Source organism: Mesitornis unicolor, unplaced genomic scaffold (genome assembly GCF_000695765.1).
Source record: "Mesitornis unicolor isolate BGI_N332 unplaced genomic scaffold, ASM69576v1 scaffold29054, whole genome shotgun sequence".
Classification (NCBI taxonomy): domain Eukaryota; kingdom Metazoa; phylum Chordata; class Aves; order Mesitornithiformes; family Mesitornithidae; genus Mesitornis; species Mesitornis unicolor.
In genome coordinates, this window is record NW_010182546.1 from 1 (window position 1) to 16,133 (window position 16,133).

The 16,133-nt window shown below is 39.4% G+C and overlaps 1 protein-coding gene across 1 annotated transcript; it reads right to left on the minus strand.

Annotated features, from left to right (window-relative positions):
- Nucleotides 1-578: 578 nt before the first annotated feature.
- LOC104533196 (Hermansky-Pudlak syndrome 5 protein-like) lies at nucleotides 579-14,786 on the minus strand (the record flags this gene model as incomplete). Its single annotated transcript, XM_010183818.1, has 15 exons — nucleotides 14,679-14,786; nucleotides 14,112-14,222; nucleotides 13,806-13,870; nucleotides 13,026-13,218; nucleotides 11,368-11,505; nucleotides 9,861-10,072; nucleotides 9,448-9,519; nucleotides 9,136-9,224; nucleotides 7,981-8,159; nucleotides 7,600-7,758; nucleotides 6,356-6,515; nucleotides 4,152-4,275; nucleotides 2,501-2,647; nucleotides 1,640-1,714; nucleotides 579-1,186 (listed from the first exon to the last, which is right to left on the minus strand). Coding segments are annotated over exons 1-15 (2,440 nt in total), but the record flags the coding sequence as incomplete, so codon positions are not given.
- Nucleotides 14,787-16,133: the final 1,347 nt, after the last annotated feature.

Below are 16,133 nucleotides of genomic sequence, written 5' to 3' on the forward strand. Positions count from 1 at the left end.
ACTGAAGTCAAGGTAGACCACATCCACCAGAAAGGATTTCTGGGGAAAAAGGAAGTCTGAAGTGATCACAAGCCACTCACTTGCACGGAACCATCTATTACATCCAGTTCTGTTTCACATTAACCACATTTCTCTACGAGCTGAATCTTCCCTTTCCAGTGCAAATACTGAAGCCCCTCTCCTAGCTTTTGCCTAGTTTCTATAGACATACAATGCTAATTAAGATATGTTTCCTCTTTGAATCATATATATTTGCTTTTAAATAAATCTGGCCTGTAATCATTACAGCATTCAATCAACAAGCTGCATGTAAATTGAAAGGTTCAGAAGTAGCTTCTGTGGAAGTGCAACTTGAGGCAAGAGGCGGAACAGTCTCTCCAAGAGCCAGCAGCTCTTTAAGTTACCCTCTAGGGGAAAATCTAGCAAGCCAAAACCGGAACAAAAACTCCCACACACCAACCATCCTCCACTTCCCACAGTACAACTGTAGAAGGAAAATCTGCAGACAAAAATGTCTTCAAGCTTTTTTCTCCCAGTCTTACTTTCAGCTTACTAGTAATACAATTTTCATCAGTTACCTTTCAATCCTGCCATGTATGTTTCCCATACATTAGGACTGGTTGCATACGTGGTTATAATACACTGCTTTAGTCTTTTTAAATCCAAAAGAAAGAAGTAGCTTCGCATAAACCTACAAGCCAACGTCCACGAAGCTGCTAGCGGCAGAGTTCCATCACAGCTTTCCTCCGCCTCACCACTTCCACAAGAAAATACACGCAGCTCAAAACACAGCGTTGTCAACTCAGTGAGATCTTTCTGAACTTCTGGTTCTAGGACACATGGAGGAGACAACTGAAAGCTGCAGTCTGAAGGTCCCTTCCAATCAGCACTATTTTCACACATGGTTTTGCTTACACAGGTTTCATCAGTATTTTCCTTTTCAGTGCAGTGTTTGAAGATACTGCTCTGCTCTTCATCTGCTGAGTCTCCACCAGCTGGATCCAGGTGCAGGTTTTCCTCCAGGACTGCCCTCTCTTCTTCAGCACACGCAGTCTCGCTTTTCTTAACAGAGGGAGGAGAATGCTCTTTGCTGCCAAACTTTTCTTCTAGGTAGACAAGCCATTCCTGTAAAACCCTTCTCATACACTGTGGTTCTAACAAAACCAGGGGATCCTGGAGTTTGGCTCTGCAGCATAAAAGAGAAATTTGCAAAGTTGCTTGACAGCTGTAAGATGTCACAAGTGACGTATTACATATGCTTTGTGTAACTCCATGTATATTCCTAAACTTGACAGTGTCAGTTGTTTTTTGTGGTTCTGAGTACATCAAACAGAATTTAGGCTACTTAGGCTGCCTATGTTTGATTTTTATTTTTTCCTTAACTACAAACTGTGCTCATAGTTAGGACAAAAGGATAATGCTAGAGTGCCTAAATAAACTTTCAGTGGGTTTTGCTTGGTTTTAAACAGGGGAAACAAATTATTAATCAAATGAGATTCTTTCAGATTATGTTAATAGACGTTTACAGCACTACTCTTATATTTATGTAATGAATTAAAGAAAATAGCAATTTAAAAAAATAGTATTTTTTTCTACCAAAGCCCAATATACCTATACACTAAAATGTTTCATTGCTTACATAGCTTCTGCAGTGGCAGTCTTGAGATCTCTTAGATGGTCCTCCTCGGGAAGCTGGCAGCTCTGTGGTTCTAACCTAGAAAAATACATTAACTTCAGTCTTTTCTGACATTTTATCTTTAATAACTTAACATTTCCCCACAATTTTCCTCAAATTTGTGAGGAAACAACATTAATTCCTTTATTAAAAAAATACAAATCTTTCACTTGTAAAGGATGCAGCAGCTCAACAGAAATTATGGATGAACTGGTCATGAAGAGCAACCGATACTATTAGTTTTGTGGCCTTCTGTAATGGCTTCTACTCCAACTACAGTAGATTTCTGAAGGTACTGAACAAAAATCAGTATCATGCCACTATATGAAAGTTAGTCCAAAATGGTAAGTTAGGAAATCATTGGACTAGGAAATAACTCAGTGCTGTACTAATTGGACAACCATTATGGAAGTTCAATGCCTTATAGCTATCATTATTTTAAAAAAAGAAAAAAGTTTTTAGGGAGATAAAAGTGTTTACTTCCCACTCAGAAAGGACAGAAGTGAACTGTTGGACTCAAGTCCATGACTACAACAAGCATCACAGATCAGCAGTTCTCATGTAGCATAATATGCCATGTTCTTGCTCTTCAGTCACTGCAGCACTGTGGACACTGCACACTCCACCACGCAGAAGTGTTCACTGCCTCATCAGCTTCTAGAGTGTCAGGGACAACCAGTGAAACACACCATAGTAATGAAGACAGCTGGGAAAACCTAACCCTAAGCTCCCCAATCCACCTGGAACAGTAGTTTTTTCCTTGAGTTTGCCATCCTGGGAATCCCCAGCAAATGCAATTGCGAAGTGCTAAGATTTTGCACTCACTCTTTCTCTTCCTGGGGAGATGCTACCAGATTAACAGTCAGCTCCTGCAGCTGCTCATCACTCTTTGCTTCTTGCCTCCCTCTAGCATCAGGACTTATATGAAGCGTGCCAATCTTTTCGGTAGTTTTGCGTACAAAGCTGGAAACACTAGGAGTCAGAAGTTCAAACATGTAAAATTCAAAGTTCAAAGCTGAACAAATCAAGCACTTTCTTTCCATTCAAAACATGATTTCAGGAAACCTTATAATCAGAAGAACTCTTGAAAACAGGACGAGAGCAGCAATGACCAACAAAAACAGAACTCACCAAGAAGCTGCTCAAAATTCATACTTCAGTCATGGTCCATACTTTCAAGCATAGAATAAAAACCTGTACTATTTGAACTATTTAAAACTTGGCTTTTCTGCTGCTGGAGAAACACGATCATATACTAACATTAGCACTTAATGTAGACATATAATTGTATGCAAATAAATGGAGATCAGCTATACTGCACTTTAAAGCTTATAAACAGAAAGCATCATTAGGTAATTCTTTCTGTCCCTCTGTGGGAAGAAAGAGTTTTACAATACTCCAAAATAATTCTTCGGATTACAAAACTCATTAAAAAAAATCTCCTTTTCCTGTCATCAATCCCTCTTCCTTCATGTATGTTATTCAAGAAAAAGGCCAGTGAACCTACAAAACCAAATTAATTTCTACTACTGCCGTGAAGAGAACTATGCCATCGAGGGCTGAACAGAAAAATCAGCTTCTTAATTTCTGGCCAAGAACCAGCTTAAGAGCATCAAGGAAAAAAAAGGGGAAAAAAAACCCCTTTTGACTTGCTCAGCAGAGAATAAGGCATCTTTTACAGTACCAAGGTATAGCAAAAGTTGAAGGTTGCTGCAGAAGAAAGAAAGGATTCAAACTTTAAAAAAATATCTATTTAGCTAAGAAACTAATGCACATATTTTTAAAAAATTATTTAAGTTGTGTATTTAACACCTTCTCCTCTATATTTGTCCCTCCCTTCTTTTTTAAAGTGAGTTTTAAAATAACAACTTGAATTCTGCATAAAACAGACACTACCATGTTTACCTGCACCAGGTATAAGCTACCATTATCCCATAGCATCTGGGGAACTGATTAGATTCACTGAAATGTGTGTGCAGGGAGATGGCAGACCACGTACACACACACACACACACACACACACACACACACACACACACTTTGCAAGTATGTTTTAGCAATAGCTAGCATGCTTTGAATATTTTTATGTTTAACCCTAAGCAAAGCATAGGAAGCCTTCACTCGCTCTTCAGAAATCCAAGTACCAGAAAAGCAAAATTCCAAAACAATATTCAGTAAGTTTGCTTTAAATACAGACCCCAACCACAGTTTACAGGGTAATTTTAAACATTCTTAGACATTTAAAAACTGAGGTTGAAATCTTGGCTCCACTGAAGTTAACAGCAGCACTTTGCATCTTCATCAGAGTCAAGATGGAAGATTTAAATTGCCTAGCAAGGTTGACTGCATCTCCAGTGTTTCAGTTCAGATGTTACATCTTTGCAAAACAGAGCATGAACTAAACCAGACAATGCTACAAATTCACAGGACAGAAAAGGGAAAGATGTAATGGATGAGTGAACCTGCTGAGTTTTACCTTTCTTTGACAGCTTGGAGAGAGACGAGAGGAGATGGGGAACGAAATGACAAAGGAATATTGAATGGGAGAAACGTCTCATTCCGGTCAGCCTCAACCGTCACGGACGCATGAGATACATTGTCTAACAAATGGAATTAAAATAAAGAGTCATGAAACAGTGGCCTGGCAGAAATGGATCAGTGAAACAAACTGCAAATCAGTAATTCATTAATGGATAACCTTGCATGGGATATTTTCATACTTAATAGTCAAGAATGTGGGGAGCCAGAAAAGTGCTACTTGCTTTCAAGGACCATTTTATTACTGACTTTACACTTAGTAGGTCTGCTTTGCTAATTGTCTTTTGCCTCTGTAACAAGGCAAATGATGATAAACTGCTGAAAATTATCTTATGTATGAAGATAGTACTGTACGAAAGATATCTTCTAAAAGTAAACTTACAGTCCATTTAGGGGACAAAAATCTTTACTTAATCCACCGACAGTTACTTAAACATGTAGAAAAATAAAGTATTGTGGCATACATCAACTCACACTGCAGGATTTCACAAAACCTAAATCACGTATGAATGTATAGAAACACAATTCATGGTGAAGGTATAAATCACCATTTTATTTCTAATGACTTAAAAATATAAATGAATCCATAGCTCTCTAGCTTTTGATAAGAATCACAAGAAATAGAGAATCACTATTTCCTTTTCACTTTTATATATCCATAACAGCATCTACAATGTGTTTTGATTAATCATTTCCTGGTGCAAACACAGACTATATCTTTAAGTGACATAAATAAGAAAAAAAGGACCCTTTTAAGTAAGGATGATGCTGCATTTTGCAACAGTCAGCACCATCTGCACTGTTGAGAGGAAAAGAAGCTATGCCGTTATAAAAATTCTCACCATCAGAATCCACGATCTCTCTGGATAGTTCCTTCAGGCACAACTGATTTTAAAATTGATTGAAAATAAGGCTGCTCTTGTTCATTATGCAGATTAGAAACCTAAAGACTTATGACATCTTACGTAAATGTGAGCAGGGTAACACAAAGTCCACTTGTCTTAAATACCAAATTAAGTACACGTGCTTCAAGAAGCATCTAGAACTTCTCTACTTCAAAATAATCAGCACATTTTTTTCTCTCTTGTTGAATGAACAGAGCTTTTCTATCTTCTCACATTCAAAAACTCTGTCCCTTCATTCTACAGTTTTAATATCAGAATTTATACACTTCCTTTCAAATTTTCTCACTTCTTGTTTTTATGGTGATGTAGGTAAAGAAGCAAATGTAAATGTAAGTGCTAAAAACAGCACTTGGCTTAGCCAGCAGGACAACACTACTGAGAAGTAGGGCAGTAAATACTAATTCCTAATTTCTACACTCTCCCTCCCCAGTGTGGTTTTCCCCAGCAAAGCACCCAAATTCTCTCCATCCTCAACTGGCACCTACTCTCTGCAAAAGCTAAAGAGCAGCCTTTTTATTGGAAAGTTCCACACCTGGAACTAAGCCAGCTCCTCATCATTCTGCATCCCCTCCCAATCCCAACCAGAGAGAACAAGACCCATTATTCTCTCACTCCTGCTTCTGTTCAGTTACAGACATTTGTTAGGAAATTAAAAAAGCTCCCTGGATGGTCTAAATGTTAGTTATTAACAATTCAATCATCTTTATGTTACTGTATACATGTTAAAGAGATGGTCTCCTGTACAAATGAAAACCTCAAGAAAGAACACTTACCATAGGCCTACTGTTTTCCCTGAAGAAATATAAAGCCAGAGCCAAGATTAAGAAATTCTTTCCTGGAATTAATATTACTGAATGTGGCAGCAAACAGATCTCATTTAAAGCTCAATTACCACTGGCACAGTCAGCTAAGAGAATCTTAGCGTTAATGCTGAATTGCACATAGAGGGAGAGGGAAAAAAATTGTGTGAAGTCCTAGCTCTGGACCTTTTGTTTTGTTTCTCTGAATTGTGTTTGTTTTTAAACTTGGATTTCTGTGAGGCCAGCATTTCACCCCAATGTTTCAAGGAGGAATTTGATGGGAAGGTGGGGTGACTGTGTTCCCATTAACCAACTAGAGGATTTAATCATGGATAACCAGGTAGTGAAAAATATACACACAGAACCAACCTAATCAAATTCTTGTAGCATAAATAAAAATTGCATCTGAATAACATATTTTCATTAAGAAATATTACCAAGTTCTACTTGCTCATCTTCCTGGTGTGCAGGAAATTCTCTAAGTCTCTCGTCTTCTGAGAACGTTTGACTGTGGAGAGAACACGAATCTTCATCTGACTGACTGCCTCTTCGACCAATAATACGATATATTCCAGAGTCTAAGACACTGAAGCTTTCCTGTCGGGCAAGGGAGAGAATTTAGATGTTGTGAGTCGTACTTCCTTGTTAAACTTCCTGCAAGAACTCAGCCGGCCATACCCACTCAAATAACCTCACGTCACTTCATAATTCACTGTCTGGAAAAGCCCTATGTCGTGGGGGACCTCAGCTGGACTGAGGCCCTTGGACAGAGTGACTTTGACCTTGAGAAGGTTCCAGTCTACCCTTGAGAGAATAAACAGGAACAAGAAGAGCCACAAGGTAAACAAGTTTGTTGGAAGTGCTGACAGCAGACTGAGGAGTATATGTTCCTTTGGCCGAAGTGCTGAGTTGTGATGAACTGTGAAAGTATTATCCAATAAAAAAGAGACACAGTAACTTTGAACCAATGAGAAGACACCACATCTGGGGAAAGAGAGTATAAAGAGATGAGGAAGAAACACAATAAAGGCTTCTTGTGCTGTGCCAACACTTGTTGTCTTGTCGCTTTGTCTACCACACTATATAACAGCATTGACATATCCAGAATGGAAAAGTATGCACATGCCAGAAAGTGTGCAGTCCAGTGACTGTATTTATAAAGATGTATACGCTGCAACTGCTCTTGAAAAGCTGCTGGGAAGCTAAGACAATACCAACCAGCTCTACGTGTAAAAGAGTATTATAAATACGGTTTGGTTTTTTTGCCTTAAAGCTTTCTGCTTAAGCTTCATAGAGTAAGACAATATTTTAAATAGGACTAGGATAGTTCTAAGCATTTCAACATTCAGTTTTCACCACGCAAAACTGCAGTTACAATCAAGATGACCTTTACACTGAAGAACGTTAAGCGCTAAACTCAGCTGTGGAGAGAGGCACCTTCTTATCAGTACACATCTCAGCCATTAGTCACAAAATAATAGGCAGAGGTCTGAGAGATTAAAGAATGCAAGCAGTAGTATTTCATACCCCTCTATCTCACCTAATTTTAGAAAGTAACATCATCAGCTATAGCAAACTTGGCAAAAATGAAAGCTTCATCTTCAAAGTGTGCAACAAGGCAATTTTAAGCCATAGAGAGAAAATCTGCAGGTAACATTTTTGGCACTACCAATACACATACATGAGATGAAATACTGCTCCTTCTACTGCTGCACGCAGAGTCTAGAGGTTCCAACTTTGAAATTAGTTCTTCCAGTTGCATAATAAGATCTTGTTGGGTTGAGGCATCCAGCTGAGACTTCAAGTGCTCCAGCTTGTCTAGAGGCAAATTTTTTCTTGCCTAAAGGTACACAGTGAAACAGAAGCATTATTATTTCTAATACACATCTGAAAAGCAAATGGTATCACACATGCAGGCTTATTTTTTTCCTACAAGTAACTTTTAGATTTATTTAAAAACTCCAAGAATATGAATCTCAGAACTCTATGGAACTTAATGGAAGAGAGGGACAGGAAACAGAGTGAAGTTGCACTGCACATTTACAAGGAGGTATTTACTTACTCTGCAAGAAATGACTGAGTTTTGGAAGAGAGAACAGACCCTGGCAGCAAGGGTCCAGAACCCTCTTCTTATCAGACGCTCTATGCAGCGGTCTACCAGCAGAAGGGAGAGGTGCACAACTTTTCCATTTGTATGCAGACAGAACAACTCATTTTTGTAAACTGCAATATCTTGAATATCTGTAAAATCAGATGCAAAGAAAGATCTAAAGCACTGAAATTGTTAGCACTGAAATTCCTTTCTGTTACTGAAAGAAGGTGAAAAAACTTATTTTCCGTCTGAGTGCAAATGCATGCAAAAGCCTAAGACACTGTAGCATGGGGAAAACAAACACTGAAGAGTGCTAAGCTAGCTCTAACAACTATAAGACACAGGTAAAGTATCAAAGCTTTCTGTAGTTGCATTTCTAGAAAGCATTCAGAAAGTTCACTAAAGTTACTGAAAAACTAAAGACTGATAAAGATGAGAAATACATCACTGTTAGCTTTGAAAAAGAAGGAAAACATTTATCAGTAGAAAAACACTTTGACCTTTCAGCATTTTTCAAATGAAATAGTTATGCTACATACAAACACTGCGTGACAAAAGCATTGGAAACTTAACACAAAAAGGGGGAGGAAAAGGAAGGAAAAGACTGACTGACAATAACTAACCCTTCTAGGACTACGTCTATAACCATGCACACAAAACCATTTATGACGGTTCACTCGTCTCCCAAATACGTACAATTCCTTGCTCCACTTTAGACAGATACTAGGAAAAAAACACGTTTTAAGCTTTCAGCAGCCACGTTATGCATCAGAATACACTTGACAATAAACCTAAAAAATGGGGAAAGGATACTTCCAGTTTTACCCCACTAATACTGCAGGTTGTTAACTCTCACTATTTTAATTACTGGATTCACTCTCCACTACATTTCATTTCTCAAGCATGTTTTCATAACTATGGAGGGATCTGTTGGCTGCAGGAGGTGGGGAGAGAGTTAATATTCAAGGATATACCTGATAGATGACAAGGAAAAAAGAGTTTTCTTATCAATGTTCTGCAATCCAGCTGCAGTAACTGGGCTTGAAAAGACTCCATGTTAGGCAAGGACTTCAGAAGTGACAAACATAACAGACAATATTACAAAGCTAAGATTCTTAAGTTTACCTTTTACTTCACTCCAGAGTAAGACTTGAACACTTTGGGGGAGAAAAATATAAATGCCTCTTTCTGTCCAGGTCATCACACAGTGTTCACTGCAAGCGAAGCAGATGTAAACAGAGCAACAGTTAATTGTGCAGTCATTGTAAAATATGCAAGGATGACATTGGCTTAAGTACAGCAAGTGAGATTGTTGTTCAGCACGATACTTGGACAATTCTTACACAAGAAGATGAAGCTGATAATATAAATTAGGAGAACATGCAACTTTAAACTTTGAAGTCTACTTTATCAACAGGAAGCTACGCAAATACTCACGTTAAATACAGTAACTTTGGGAAAGACAGAGATTGCGGAGAGCAGCTGGAACTAGTATAATGAGGATCCAGCCTGTAAAGTAAAATTACTATCTGTTACAAGCAAAACTACAGTAATATCACTTTCTTCATATAATATTCTTAACCCTGTAAATACAAGGCTGGCTTAAATAAAGCCTATGACAGCAGCATTCATTGTGGCAGTCACACAGACATACCTGCATATCAGTGTTTAGACATTTCTGATAACTCAACTACTGCCTTCCCTTACTAGAGAATGTATTAAGGTGACAGCTAGAATTAACGTTTGACTGCACTAGGAGTTTGTTCAATCTTCTCAGCATTCATGCTGTTCTTCTCAGCTAGTCTAGAAGTCCTGAGCAAGTTCATCACTGGTAACAGTCATGCTTCTACCTGAGAGTAACAACGGGGAGAGGTGGTGATGAGAGCAGCTGCTTGAACTGATGTGTGCTTTGCACCTCCCCGTCAAAGTTCACCTCCCACATCCTTGAGCCAGGTCGAGCACAGTATATTAATGGCTGTTGATTCCCATTGTTTTTTCCAACAGGGAAGAAACATGCTCCAAATTCTCCATCTCTTTCTTTGTTACCAATTTTCCAGAACTTCTCTCTAGTGGAAAAAACATACTTGTTAAAGCAGCATGAACGAAGGCTCTAATGAGTTTTATGTTGTTCTTGAACAATAAAAATACTACATAGTAATTGCTGAATTTGTTTTGGTGCTTCAAAAAAATCTGTAATGAATACTGCATAAAGGTTATAAAAGACAGAGTGCAGAAATACTTACTAGTTTAAACAAAAACTCAGGTCATGAAAGATTTTTATTCAGCAGAAACAGTCTGTCAACCTGGTGACGGGAAGGTGAAGGTTCAAGTGATGCCAGAAACCATTTCCAATCACACAGAAGTTAAGAAGGTGATTATGCATACTCAGCATAGATTTATAAAGGAGAAGTCATTTGAAAGACAGCCCCCTACAACAGAATGACTGGCTGGACAGATGACAGGTGAGCAGTGGATGTTGTTTACCTTGACTCCAGTAAGGCTTTTGACATTGCCCCTCCTAACAGCTTTACAGACAAACTGAGGAAGCATGGGCTAGATAAATAGACATCAAGAAATGCAGAGTCATGCACTGGTGGAAGAATAGGCCCAGGCACCAGGAGAGACCAACTGGCTGGAAAGCAGCTTTGTACAGAAGGGCACAGGAGTCCTGGTGAACAACAAGGTGACCATGAGCCAGCAATACACCCTTTTGGCAAAAGTGGCCAAAAGTCTCCTGGGCTGTATTAGGAAGTGTTGCCAGCAGGTCGAGGAAGGTGATCTTTCTGCTGTTCTCAGTACTAGCAAAACATATCTGGAGTCCTGGGTCCAGTTCTGGGCTCCCCAGTACACAAGAGACAGGGATATTACTGGGCCAAGTCCAGTGATGGGCCACAAAGACAGCTAAGGGATTGCAGCACCTCTCTTACAAGAAGAGGCTGAGAGAGCTGGGCTGGTCAGCCTGGAACAGACAGCTGGGAGGGAACCTTATCTGATCCCATGTGTATGAATGTTCCCCTGATGGGGGAACTAAAGACGACAGAGCTAGACTACTCTCAGTGGTGTGCAGTGGAAGGACAAGAGGCAATGGGCACAAATAGAAACACAAGAAATTCAATTTCAATATAGGAAAAAGCTCTGTTATTGTGAAGCTGGTGAACCACTGGCAAAGGTCGCTCAGAGAGCTTGTGGACACTCTATCCTTGGAGATGCTCAAAACCTAACTGGACATAGTCCCACACAATCTACTCTACCTGACTCTGCGTTGAGCAGGAAAATTGGACTGGATGATCTCCAGAGCTCACTTCAGAAGCATTGTGTGACTCCATAAAGTCCAATATTTTATAAGTAAAATATAACTTGCCTCTCGGTATCACACAAATAAGTCCGTGTAAGGGACGATATGAGCAGTCTTCCATCCAAATAATCAAGCTGAACAACCCGAGAATCCACAGTGGTTATAATCTGAACTGGAAACATCACAAAAGTAGCAGCGGCCTACAGTTAGAAAGAAAACAAAGCAAGAAAACATACTGAGCCTCAGTTTAAAGTAAAGACAAGTTAAGTCAAAATTGCAAAATTCAGAAAAGACTCATGTATGCTATGAATACACAGTGTAAGACAGAGCAGATCCTTTCTTCTCTCTCCCTTACAAAACAAGGCTTCAAAGTTTTAGAGGCATAAAAATTTAAATCCTCCTTTTCCCAAAAGCATTATTGAAGGTTTAAGAAAAATAAGTGTATGCCAGTTGCATCCTGACATTTCTTTATAAAGAGCATGTTTTCTGTAATGGTAAGAGGAGTTTTTATTTATTCTTAGCCCTTGCAAGCTTTGTGCTTTTGTCATTTCTCTCCCACAGATATTTTCAGCCAGTAAACAGTTTTATGGAGAGAGAGCTGATGGATTACTTGATACAAAAAAAACTTCCATCAGATTTAGGTGGTTTACATAAACTCACTTTCTCTATTACCCTGCAGCAAATTACTCAAATACTATTTACTACACAAGTGCCTCAGTTTGCATGGGTGGCAGAACAATGTCATAGACAGACTTCTTATGAATAAGAAACCAGTAGGAACTGCACTCAAATTTTCTAGCAGATGGTCACCATTTTTGACAGTTTAAAGCTGTTATCGTTGTTAGGAATGTGTCAATTCCCTACCTCAAACAAAGTGCATTACATGAGAGATTCAACAGTCCCCTTCCTTTAACAGGCATAACCAGACACATTCTGTGGGCCTTGCCCTTCTCTCCTTTCCTTTTTTCTGTCTTTCCACAGTTGGATTTTTCTGCTCTTTCTTTAAATACAATAGTCTTGTTGCTTTTCAATCAATTTTCCATCAAAATCTTTCACGAGGGTTAGAAAAGACCTGGAGGAACACATCTACTCGCAGGTCACGCTCCTTCTTACAGATTAAAAGCAGAAAGAAAGGACCTAGTAATGGTAAAAGTTAGAGAACACTCCAGGGCTAGAAATCAGGCTGGTACAATTAATTAGTGTGCCCTTTGCCCAAAATGCAATGGATGGAAGTTTGATGTCTGCCTACCGTTTACTTAAACTGATCCACACATTTAAGAATTAGAGTATCCAGACAGAACCAAGCAAAAGAGTCTGGGATTGCCCTTTCTCAGAGCAGCAGCTGCGCTGAGAACTAAAACAAACGGCTGAACCTGTAGCTGGCGTCTAAGGAATCCAACAGGCTCAGAAACACCAAGACCCTGAGCTTGAATACTTGTAAATTTCAAGAGAAGGAAGCTCAGCCAGTTTTTTAATTCTGCACATTTGAAATCATTTTTATGTTGCATTACTAAAGTAGCTAAAAGAGAGGGCAGGGGAAGTTCACAGGTTAGCATTTCTATTGGTATCTCAAGAGACTGGTTCTTCATCCCAACGGTCAAAGATGCCAGAACTTCATCAGCTGGCAAGTCCTCCTCTAATCTACTTTACTAAAATAAACAAAAGGATTCCACATCATCCCCTGGTAACCTCTTCATCTCAAAAGTGTGTAACATTTTACCTTCCCTTGTTTCGATGTGTTGATCTTGATGGCTGATACTTTTCCCACATGATCTCCTACAAAAACACGAAGGGCAGTTGTATCCCAACACATAGCTGTGACTTTTCTGCCTTTATGCTCAGAGGAAACATAAATCCGTTCTGGCTTCCCTCGACGTTCCTGATTCAGCTCCCAGACTACCACAAGACCTTGGCTACAACAATTAAAAAAGAAAATGCAATTTGAGAATAAGTCTTCTAACGTTTTATCAGTGATAAAGATGCATTATTCCAAAGAAACAGAAAATCTACATTTCACATGTTTTCAAGAAGTGTCACATTCTTAATTCTGAAGAATGTGTCCTTCCTTGCACTATGATGCATCAGCAGCTTTGCTTGAAAGGCTACTCTTGCATTGACTGAAATTGCCAGTAAGGATGCAGAAAAATAAGCATTTAAAAGGATTTTAAACCATGTAAGTGTAATCTCACTCTGCCAAGTTAATGAAGGTGTTTCTTTTGACGCTGAAAGGTCTCAGGGTGACATTTATCATCTCAGCTTCACACGCATTTTCTCTCCCATAGATGTTCTATTACAGAAATAATACTTATTCTGGAACAATTTTTCCAGGGGAAAAAAAAAAGAGTGAAGCAAACTGTCTGCACAGAGAATTACTCTGTAGAGGCCTCTACCAGTTAATTCCCTGCCGCCCTCCAAGTTCTCAGCAGATGTCCAAGTCTAAAACTTAGAAGCTACTTAAAAATATTTATCTAGAAATCAGGTTTGTCAGTACACCACTCACCTGGTGGCAACAGCAACATAGTCTTCATCATGTGAACAACAGGCAACCTGGGAAATGGCACCTTCCTGAAAGCAAGGATGGGAGTAAGCGCAGGAAAAAGTTGTTCCCGTACTGCCTTTACCACTACACAACTTTTATGTCTAAGACATAAACCAGACTCATCACAACAGCTACTACCACTTCATCTTACTTGGACAGTTCAGCAAGCTGAAAATGCCTGCTCTTAACAAAAACTAACTTGAAACAATGTCTCTTTGTCAGTCCCATTCTCCCTGGATTTTTTTGTACAGAATTCTTTACCCTTACCTTATGAGTGAGAAAGAGTCTTTGCTTCCAACCATCTTTCTGTATAAGATTCAGTCCTCCTCCTGAACTGCCTAGAGCCAGCCATCTCTTTGACACAGATACACATGTGCACTGAAAGAATAAAAATCATAATGTACAACACGGCTACTAGTAAGTACTAATAACAGTATCTCTTTCTTGCATTACTATGTTATTTTTAAAGGCTTCACTGTTGGCCAGTTGTGAGTATCACTCCTGAAACCCTGGCAGCAGAGTCATCAAGGATATTAGAACAGGACTCTGCAACTGGAGCAAACAGAAGACGACAGTAAGGCTGTATTATTTACCCCACAGCTGCATTAAGAAAACACAGAGAGTAACAGGATCCTTTGTCTTCACTACTTCTTCTTCCCAAAGTTTTCCCCAACATAAACTACCATGAACACACTCAAAAAGAACAAGATTAATCCTGTGGGTTAATCAGATAATAAACCAAATAAGGTCATTATTTGAATTAAAAAACTCCAAAACAACCAAACAATAAACACACAAAAAAACCCTACCACCACCACCCCCCCACAACCTCACCTTCAGACGACTGGAATCCAGCCTGAGCGCAGAAAGCAACGGATCCAAACATTCGAACTCTGCCAACACATGGTTGTAGGAGTCTGGAATCACTGCCACAGAGGCCATGATGTACACCACTAGCACTGCTCACGCATGGGTGCATTACAGCTTCAGCTTTTAGCTGTACCTGCCAAAAGTAAAGTTCTTGATGAGCATTACGTCTAATGTAACAACACCAGGTTTCAGTTCTAACACCATCAGGTTTCAGTTTGCCAAAAAGGCCCAGGGGCTGCAGAATTAGACCACCGCTTCATTTACTGCAAGTTTTTGCTGAAGTTCATTTCAGAAAACTTAACCCATCAGATACCAATCTTGAAAATATTTAAATTGTAGATATATTTACATCCATCTGCGAAACAAGTTCTGTCTACCTATGGAAAAAGCCCTTTTTAATGGCAAAATGCACTTCCCACAACTTTCCTTGATTTTAAACTCATTTTCTCAAGGGTAACATTTAGCATTGGCAGTTTGTATCTACATCATCTTCTCACCCAAAAGGAACTTTAAGAAGTATCATCCTCAACTTATACTAAACTTAGAATTACCTACATTTGTGCATTTTATTGTAACTACGCATAAACATGTATAAATGATGCTTTTCACAGCACTTCCTTTTCAGCACACAAGATAGATAACACAGAGTAAAAATCAAGAATTAAAGTTATCAAAGCTGCAACCTCATGCGTTTTTTCCTAAACAGCATATATTTTAAAAGAATCTCTTGCCAAGAAATTTCTGAAGTTTAGACCTGTTTGTTGCTTAAAAAAACCCCAACTTGATACAGTTCATACTCATCATGTGAAACTTTACATTTCCTTACAAGAAAAGGGAACACTTACTATCACCAGACACTACGAAAAGGGAAGATACACATTTAGCCAGAGAGACTGAAAATCGTTTCTTCAAAATTCTCAAATAATCTTAAATTATGGGATTTGAGAACGACTCCACCTCAGTGATAAAGACTGGAAAGTCTCTGATGACTAAAAAAAGGACAATTTTGTTCTCAATTAGAGTATTCAGTCCAGGAAGACACCTTAGTACCTGCTGTATGCACTCTGTCATAAGGAAAGTCGCAGATAACCTCGATCAAAGCCAGCCTAGAATTTTAAACCCTTCCTCAGTCAGAACCCTGCTCTCGAAACCAGCAACCGCCTCGGTGTCTGACCTACCCCAGCACCCCCCTGGGTGTCTGACCTACCTCTAACACAGGCTGCCCGCCTGCCAGCCTCCAGATCGAGGCAAGAACTACAAACTCATCATATTTTCTCTGATACATGGAGTAAAGCAAAGTCTCCCAGCAGCTCACAACCCCCCGACTCCTTCGGAGGCCGCTACCCGCGGAAAGCTGCCGAGGCAGGGGACGCTGCTTGCCCAACCACGCCCCGCAGAGCGAGCCCCCGACAGCCGCCG